Here is a 9,458-nt window from a genome sequence, read left to right as displayed (position 1 = left end):
TGAAATGAAAAGCTGCAGAAGCAGCTGATCCTTCACTGGAATATCTACCTGTTAATATTTTACATACAGAGACGTTTGTTAGAATAAAACAGGATCAGATGGGAAACAAGTTTTATTGGAATTAAACACAGACAGCAGATCAGCACAACTCTTTATTAATCCTTTATATGTCTGTAATCAGCAGCAGCTGCAATGAGTCACCCAACTGAGCAGGTCACTGAAATTATGGGATATGATTAATATGCACCAATATTACAGGCCATTACAGCTTCAGTCCCACATAGCATCGCTAACATCTATTTAGCAAAGTTTAGTAAAAACTGTTATCAAAAGGATTCATGGGCAGCACAGATAGTTAGAACAGCTGTTCTAACTGTTTCACTTTTTATTTGCTGATTTCTGAATATGTTTCTAAAATGAATCGTTCTTGTTATCTGTGGAAAACAGTTTAGCCTTTTGCACTTCAACACATAATCCCCATCAAGTTAAGTAGGGAGTTGATTGTGGCGCCATCTAGTGTTTGCAAGAACAAATTGCAGACTTCAAAATACGAGAAAGAGCTAAAAGTTCAGTTTGGCTAAAACTAGTGGAAATCGTGGCGGTTCGGCACCGTCAGGCTACGTTTCATTTGCTAGCTCAATACATTGCTTAATATTTAGCTTGAAGATAGCTATGTAGCTAGCATGTTTAGTTTGGGAACTGCTGGGTCAGTTTATAGTTTAAGTGAAGGTTCTGGTTCTGCCGGGCTGGGCCTCGTCCAGCTCTGTGACGGTTCTGGTATGAGGTTGAGTTCTGATGGCCAGAGCCGGCCCAAGCCTCCATGGGGCCCTGCGTAAAATGTGGTTTTGGGTCCTTTAGTTCTGCTAACAATGTGGACTGGCTGGAATCATCAGTTAGAATTTGAGATCATTCGCACACCTGCTGTGAACTTATTGCATCTCTGATGCCGCTGTTGACATGATATCCTATGCATGTCAACCTAAATGTATGCATAGGATACATTTATTGGCCAGTGGATTTCTGGGCGCCGATTTCCTTAATTCTGGGGTATCCTGATCATGTGAAGCCCATCTTATTCCCTGCTGTGACAGTTTGACTGACAAACCAGGTCAGTCTGAACGTTTACAGTTAATATTCACTGTTGCCAACTGACTGACTGTCCTGCTCCATTTAGCAACATTTCAGACAAAAAAATTGGTATCAGCCAAAATCATCAGGTCAGGCTGTTTAAAGATCGGTAACCAGGGATCGGCCAGAAAACTGCAATCGGTGCAGCAATACACACATTCATCACACTCTGTGATTAAATTAGTTTCTCTTCAGCTCCAATAGATAAAAATGTAATTTATGCCAGGTGAGTCTTTCTGCCCTGGAATGTGGACCGGTACCGGGTCGGTTCTGAGCCTCCAAATCATTTTAATTGGAGAAGTTTCACATACTATGTAAGTTGATGTAAAAATAATGTTTGTTTTCGATACAAAAATTATCGGCAGCAAACAACAAATCCCCAACTACAGCACAGAGCAGCTCATCGATAAATTAATGCAGGTTCAAAATACGAGAAAGAGCTGGAGTCATCAGAAAAACATTCGCTTGACAATATCAAACATTGAGATGTTTTAATTATTCTTACCAAAGACATTTTGAAGGCAAAAAACCTGAATATATATAGAGCCAATCATGAGAATCAACTCATTTAAAGTTAAAACTCAGTTTCACAAAACAAACATTTGTGCTACCAAGCTAATTTTCAATTAGCAGCTCCAATAAATCATTCTGAGAAACATTTCATTAGCAAGACACATTAAAACAAACCTTTATCCTGAATTGTTCCTCTTTATTTTCTCTCTCCCTGAAGGATAAATAATTTGTTGTGACATTGTTTTGATAACTTTTATTCTACCAGTGCTTTGTAGGTTTGGATGCTCTCTGCTGCACAGCAGCTCATATTACCATTCAGTACCCAGCGCGGCCACCAGGGGCCCTAAAGAGCATCTTATTTATTTTTCCTTTTGCCCATTTTAGAAAGAATTCTATAGACATTATCAAATATATATTACTGTAGAAAAATATCACAACTTTAGGATGAATTTGTGTTTTGTTAATATAATCACATAGAAATCATTAATAAAAACAACAAAAAAATCTGTTCCACTTAGGGGGCCCCTGGCGGCCACAGGGCCCCTAGTGGCCACAAGGCTCCTGGCGGCCCCAGGGCTCCTGGCGGCCCCAGGGCTCCTGGCGGCCCCAGGGCTCCTGGCGGCCCCAGGGGCCCTCTGGCGGCCCCAGGGCTCCTGGCGGCCCCAGGGGCCCTCTGGCGGCCCCAGGGCTCCTGGCGGCCCCAGGGCTCCTGGCGGCCCCAGGGCTCCTGGCGGCCCCAGGGGCCCTCTGGCGGTCACTTAGTTTGCTTCTGCCTTGGGCCTGCCCTGCTGATGGGGTCCAGTCAATCGCTGCCATGACTGGATCTCTTTGTTCAGTTGTCAGTTCTGGTCCATTTCCCCCTGTGGACGGACAAAGGACTGTTATCGGGTCGGCGCCGTCTGTCCAAAGATTCTGTTCGGCTCATTTAAAGCGTTTCTGTAGAGTCAGAGGTCAGAGGTCAGATCCAAACGTCCCTCCTGGATCTGAAGGAACAATTCCTCTGCAGATAGTCAGAGGTTCCTGGTTCAGCTTTTAGTGAACTGTTCAATCTTCAGCCAATCAGACAGCAGGATGGGTTTCACCAACCCGGACTGATCAGAACCACGGAGCTGCATGGAGCAATAAATCGGCCTAGTTAAAGGAACCTTCGTCCCAGCATACTGGGAAATAAAATCCGCTGAAACAGAGACATGATGCAGCAGAACTGTCTTGCTCTGGTTCTGGTTCTGCAGGAAAGAGAAACCCAGCATGGAGTTAGTGGTGTTCCACTTCTGGTTCTCCTCTGAAGGAAACCCGGTTCTGAGAGGAAGAACAAGCTGCGGCCCGGTCCGAGGAGGTTCTGGAGGATCCGGATCCAGCCAGGAAGAAGAAGATGCATCCTGCATTCGGGACGGACTCTGACGTGAGGACTCACTTTTTCTGCCGGTTCTGATGCAGAGAGGCTCACAGCCGGATCAGACGCAGAGCCGGGTCAGAACCACCAGCCGACCGGGCCGATTCCATAACCAACAGTAGAATCGGGTCAGATGTTTTTCATTTTTCCCATCAGCCACTGAAATTTCCAGATGATGGCGATTTTTCAAGATGGCCGCCGTTGAGCTTTTTAAGCGTTCCCCGTTTCCTTGAGTCGGATGAACTTTGTTTTCCTCTTGGTTCTTCCTGTTCGAACGACTTGACAGTTATTGATTCTCACAGCATCATCTCCATGACAACTGAGGCGGCCATTTTAAAAATGTCCACCAGAATAAGGGAATATAATAAAGTACCATTTATATGGTTCCAAATATGAACGCTATGAGACGCTAACTGGAGGTTTTAATGCAAAATATTATGTTGACACCTTGAGAATCATTGTGAAAAATGGCGGCCATCTTGAATTTTTCAGTGGGCCTGATCTGGAGACATTAGAGCTGCAGCCTGGAAGCAACGGGCCGGGTTGTTTCTGCAGGACCGGTTCTGACCCGTTGGGTTACGGAGCCAGGCGGTTCTGGCTGCCTGAGAGCAGACGCCTCAGACTGACTGTGGTTTCTGTTGAAACAGAACCAGAACCGCTCAGAACCTGAGCTTTGGTTGAAATACACAAATGCTAAAATTTTGTTTTGTTTCTTTATTTAAATGTCTTTTGTTTGTTTTCCTGTCAGTTTCACCTAAAAAGAACAAAAATAACAAAATAAAATGTTTGATTTAGTTCTCAATGACAAAGTAAAATGTCTGAGTGGCTATAGCTTCCAGCAGGTCCGCTCCTTGGTTCCGTTGCTCTGCGGTGAATCGGTTCGGCCCGGTGGAGCTGAACATGAAGCGCAGCAGCGTCTTGTTTTGTTGGACTGAATCCTCCGATGGGGTTGGGAACTGCAGCAGCCACTGGTTTCATGCCCCCTCCCAGTTCAGCTCCCAGTGCTCACTGGGAGTCTAACAATGAACCAGCGCTGCACAAACAAGCTCTGTGGGAGTTGTGTAACGGCCGAGTGCGGCCCAGTTTGCTCTGCTGAAGTTCTGGACGGAAAGGAGGAACCTGAACCAGAAATCTGGGAGGTAAAAATGAAAATGGATGTTAAATATTAGCATCAGTAACTGATCCGTTTTAACTGGTCTGGACCTGCTGGTTCTGCTTCTTCTTCATTATTTAACCCGGCTGGAGACCCAACATGGCGGTATTCAGCCTCCTGGTGGCAGCAGGAGGCCGGCGGAGCTTCTTCTTCTGTCTATTTAGTGCAGATGATGAAGACGAAGGCCGGGTTTGCAGGGTTTTCTAAAAATGCAGCACATCATTTCATCTTTCATATTCAGATCCAGAACCCAAGTGGGTGCAGATGTTTTCAGATAATTGCTTTTTAAAAAAAAAAAAAAAAAAAAAAACTAAATTGCTTGCTACTGAGAAATGTGAGATGTTCAAGAAAAATGTATTTTTCTACCAAATTTGCCAATATTTATCAGATGACTACTTTTGGTGTCAAATAATATATAATTTGACACAGAACTCGCATGTATTGATAATGTTTAAATTTTTCAAGATGGCCGCTATGGTTGTCCTGCAAAGTAAAGTCTTGTACTAAATTCACCAATTAGATGAACATGTTTGGTGTCAGAATAGAGAACAAGTATAAATTTTATGTTATTTTTTTACTAGATGCTAATGCTATACCGCTAGACACAAAACATTAGCGGAAGCTAGCACTGAACAAAAATCTTTCATCTTCATCTCCTTCCAGTTGACGACTGGTGAGAGTTGCTAACGGCTAAGTTGCTACGTCCTCGCTTTCAGATTCTCCATTATCAGGACAAAATGGAAACTGATGACACACAAAGTTCATCCAAGTCATGAAAATGGGGAACATTTTATTTCAATAAATAGTTTGAAGCTCACAAACGGCAGCCATCTTGAAAAATATCCACTGGCTGATGGGAAATCTGGGAAACATCCGGGTTGGTACGCTAATGTTTATGCTATCCTGCTCAGCCATACTGGGCTCTGGTGAAGGTCCATGATCCTCATAAAGTTCTGTCTGGTGAACTGAACCAGAACAAACTGGACTGGAAAGCAGCTAAAAGTCCGGACCGGTTCGGGTTCTGAACAGCTGCTCGGATCAGACTGGCTCTTTAACGAGCAACACCTGCAGTGGCAATGCGCGCCCCCGTCAGCATGAGACGGCTCTTCACAAGAACGCGCATGCGGTCCATTAGCGGCAGCTGAGCCGGACCGGTACCGGCAGGAATGCGGGCCGCAGCAGCAGCCTCCCCGGGCCTGCTGGTCGAACCGGTCCCGGTCCCGGTCCCAGCTCCGGAGCATCTCGCCGGTAAGAAGCCGCAGTGCGCAGGCGCGGCCGCCTCTGCAGAGGAGGATGGTGGGAGTTCGAGTCCCGGTCCGGACGGGCTGAGGTAGGGCGAAGGCTGCGCCGCGGAGCGTCCGCTGCGGAGGTTCACCTGGACCCGGAGTCCCGCGGCCCGCAGCGTGAGTACAGCCGAACGGAGGCTCGGTTCTGATGGAGCACGGAACCACAAATGGACCGGTGCCTGAGCCAGCCGGGTCGCCTCTGTGGCTCAGGCCGGTTCTGGTTTCAGGTGCGGCTGCTGCAGAGGGGCGTCTGGACCTGCGGCAGTTCTGCACACTGAACAGAACCAGGTCTGGTCCGGTTCGCCTGAGTGAGGTTGGGTTCTGCAGCCTTAGCTTTCTCCCGCTGGGTTCGGGAGGTTCTGAACCCGGATCAGAGTCCAGTTCAACCCGATGAGGGTCAGCTGAAGGTGGCAGAGGCTCATGCTCCAGAACCACCAGACTCAGTTCGGTCGGGTACTGAGAGGGTTCTGCTGGTTCTGATTCTGAAGAACTTTTGGATGTCACTTTGGTTCTGGTATCTGGACCTGGGCTGCAGGTCAGAACCGTTCTGTTTTTCAGAGGCGATTTTCTGCTGACTCAGCATTTCTGACCCAGAACCAGAGGTTTAAGGTCAAAGCAAGCCGTTTCAGAACTGGTTCTGATCCGGCTGGTTGTGGTGATCCGGATCAAATCTGGGCTGAACGGAACCGTTTAGAGTTCTGACCCGCTTTCAGGGAGCAGAGCAGCGCAGAACCGGTCCAGACTACAGAGCTGGTGCTGATGCTGAGCTTTCAGGACCGGGTCATGTGACCTGCAGTCACAGTGACCTTTGACCCTCCGTGTGTTGATCCAGAACATGGAGATCGGCGCGGCGGCGCGGCGACGGCCTCTGGTCCGAGCCGCGTCGGAGGACAGCGCCAGCGACTCGACCCCCGGCGGCTGCTGCCCTCTGCCGGGCGACACGCTGCCCTGGAACCTGCAGAAGCACCAGCGCATGAAGCGGTCCAGGTCGGCCTCGGGGGACGTTCTGGATCCGGCGGAGCGGGCCGTGATCCGGATCGCAGGTGAGGCGCTGGCTTACCGCTCCAGTTAGCAGGTTTTCTGTTAGCTTGTTTTCTGTTAGCGGGTTTCCTGTTAGCTTGTTCCTGTTAGCATGTTTTCTGTTAGGGGGTTTCCTGTTAGCTTGTTTTCTGTTAGCTTGTTCCTGTTAGCATGTTTTCTGTTAGCGGGTTTCCTGTTAGCTTGTTCTTGTTGGCGTGTTTTCTGTTAGTGTGTTTCCTGTTAGCTTGTTTTCTGTTAGCATGTTTCCAGTTCGCATGCTTCCTGTTAGCCGGTTTCCTGTTAGCTTGTTCCTGTTAGCTTGTTTTCTGTTAGCATATATTCTGTTAGCGGATTTGCTGTTAGCTTGTTTTCTGTTAGCATGTTTTTTGTTAGCGGGTTTCCTGTTAGCTTGTTCCTGTTAGCATGTTTTCTGTTAGCGGGTTTTCTGTTAGCTTGTTCCGGTTAGCATGTTTTCTGTTAGCAGGTTTCCTGTTAGCTTGTTTTCTGTAGCATGTTTTCTGTTAGCTTGTTTTCTGTTAGCATGTTTTCTGTTAGCTTGTTTTCTGTTAGCATGTTTTCTCTTAGCTTGTTCCTGTTAGCATGTTTTCTGTTAGCAGGTTTCCTCTTAGCTTGTTCCGTTAGCATGTTTTCTGTTAGCAGGTTTCCTGTTAGCATGTTTTCTGTTAGCTTGTTTTCTGTTAGCTTGTTTTCTGTTAGCATGTTTTCTGTTAGCATGTTTTTTGTTAGCGGGTTTGCTGTTAGCTTGTTCCTGTTAGCATGTTTTCTGTTAGCGGGTTTCCTGTTAGCTTGTTCCTGTTAGCATGTTTTCTGTTAGCAGGTTTCCTGTTAGCTTGTTTTCTGTTAGCATGTTTTCTGTTAGCTTGTTTTCTGTTAGCATGTTTTCTGTTAGCTTGTTTTCTGTTAGCATGTTTTCTCTTAGCTTGTTTCCAGTTCGCATGCGTCCTGTTAGCGGGTTTCCTTTTAGCTTGTTTTGTAGTAGCTTGTTCCTGTTTGCATGTTTCTTGTTAACGGCTTTCTTGTTAGCTTGTTCCTGTTAGCATGTTTTCTGTTAGCGGGTTTCCTGTTAGCTTGTTCCTGTTTTCTGTTGTGTTGATGATTTCATTCGTTTCTCATAGCGCCCTGATTAATCAGGGTTAGTCACTGATCGTATCTGAGCCGGTATGTCAATATTTGGAATGTTCTGGTTTCTATTAATGATCCAGTTGGTGGAGCTGCTGACTTGCAGTAGGAAGGTTGTGGGTCTGGAATCTTTCTGCATGGAGTCTGGAGGTTCTCTATGTTGGTTCTGGTTTGGTTCTGAGTCGCGTTTTCATATCAACATGAAACAATGAAAGCAATAAATATTAGATTTTGTCAAGTGCCATCAATAAACCATCAATACATGTAAAATCCATCAATCACTAATCAATTCAGCCCTAACAGCTGAATTGCTGAAGGAGCTCAGGGTTTCAGCAGCTTTTCAGTTTTCTGGAAGTTGGTTCCAGATCTGAAGAGCATAGAAGGTGAATACAGCTTCTACATGCTTCTGGTTCTGGTTCTGGTTCATAGCAGCCCAGTGAAGGACTGTAGACCCAGGTTTGGGTTTTCACCTCACTGCAGTAATCAGGACCGCCACCAGGGGTCAGCATGTGGAGCTGGATCTGGTCAGAACCAGAACCTCGAGCACATCAGCATGCAGGTCCGGCAGGCTGCTCCTTTCTTCCTGCACAGGACGGAATGGTGCTGGTCGGGTTTAATTACAGAGAGAACTGGACTGGACCGGAGGGAGGAGGAAGTTCAGAGAGACTCAGAGGCTCCTCTGACCTTTGACCTCTTTCTTCCCTCCAGTTTCTGTTTTTATTTCACAGCAAAATGAAACATTTCCAACCCAGACTCTGATTTAGTTCGGTCCGTTTGGAGCGAGGCCGGTTCTACTCTGCTCTAGGTGAACAACAGTTCTGCCGGGTCCTGGTTCTACTGGGTCCTGGTTCTGCCGGGCTTTTGGGGATTGGAAGCATTGAATGTTTTAGTTCTTTTCTGTTTTAAAAAACTATTTAAACTTTGATTTACATGAAAATCCAAGCTGGAGATTCTATTTTTAGCCTTCATACATTAAAGATGTTTCTCATCTTTCAATATGGCCGCCATGACTGTAATGTAGAACACAATCATGTGGTTAATATTAGCTAATAGTTTGCTATTAGCCACAGCTAACTAGCTTCACTACTAATGGTCTTATCAATAATAATTTTATCGTATGCTTCAGCTATAAAAATTTAGTAAAAGGTAACGCTAATCACATAAAACCTTAGCATGCACGAAAGCTAATCATGTGAAACCTTAGCATGCGCTAAAGATAATCATGTGAAACCTTAGCATGCGCTAAACCTAATCGTGTGAAACCTTAGCATGCGCTAAAGATAATCATGTGAAACCTTAGCATGCGCTAAAGCTAATCATGTGAAACCTTAGCATGCGCTAAAGCTAATCATGTGAAACCTTAGCATGCGCTAAAGATAATCATGTGAAACCTTAGCATGCGCTAAAGCTAATCATGTGAAACCTTAGCATGCGCTAAAGCTAATCATGTGAAACCTTAGCATGCGCTAAAGATAATCATGTGAAACCTTAGCATGCGCTAAAGCTAATCATGTGAAACCTTAGCATGCGCTAAAGCTAATCATGTGAAACCTTAGCATGCGCTAAAGCTAATCATGTGAAACCTTAGCATGCGCTAAAGATAATCATGTGAAACCTTAGCATGCGCTAAAGCTAATCATGTGAAACCTTAGCATGCGCTAAAGATAATCATGTGAAACCTTAGCATGCGCTAAAGATAATCATGTGAAACCTTAGCATGCGCTAAAGCTAATCATGTGAAACCTTAGCATGCGCTAAAGCTAATCATGTGAAACCTTAGCATGCGCTAAAGCTAATCATGTGAAACCTTAGCATGCGCTAAAGC

General features: G+C 45.7%; 1 protein-coding gene across 3 annotated transcripts in view; it reads left to right on the top strand.

The window, feature by feature from the left end:
* The first annotated feature begins 5,508 nt into the window (after positions 1 to 5,508).
* The window catches only part of pleca (plectin a), a 62,855-nt gene continuing 58,905 nt past the window's right edge, over positions 5,509 to 9,458 (top strand). For all 3 annotated transcript variants that reach the window (XM_055055095.1, XM_055055094.1, XM_055055093.1), the window contains exons 1-2: positions 5,509 to 5,590; positions 6,306 to 6,516. In XM_055055095.1, coding sequence (XP_054911070.1) covers positions 6,309 to 6,516 — 208 coding nt within the window. In that variant the 5' untranslated portion in view covers positions 5,509 to 5,590; positions 6,306 to 6,308. The remainder of the gene's footprint in view (positions 5,591 to 6,305; positions 6,517 to 9,458) is intronic.

The sequence above is a fragment of the Poeciliopsis prolifica genome, unplaced genomic scaffold (assembly GCF_027474105.1).
Source record: "Poeciliopsis prolifica strain line A6 unplaced genomic scaffold, Auburn_PproV2 SCAFFOLD041, whole genome shotgun sequence".
Taxonomy (NCBI): domain Eukaryota; kingdom Metazoa; phylum Chordata; class Actinopteri; order Cyprinodontiformes; family Poeciliidae; genus Poeciliopsis; species Poeciliopsis prolifica.
This window is presented reverse-complemented; position numbering and strand designations above follow the sequence as displayed.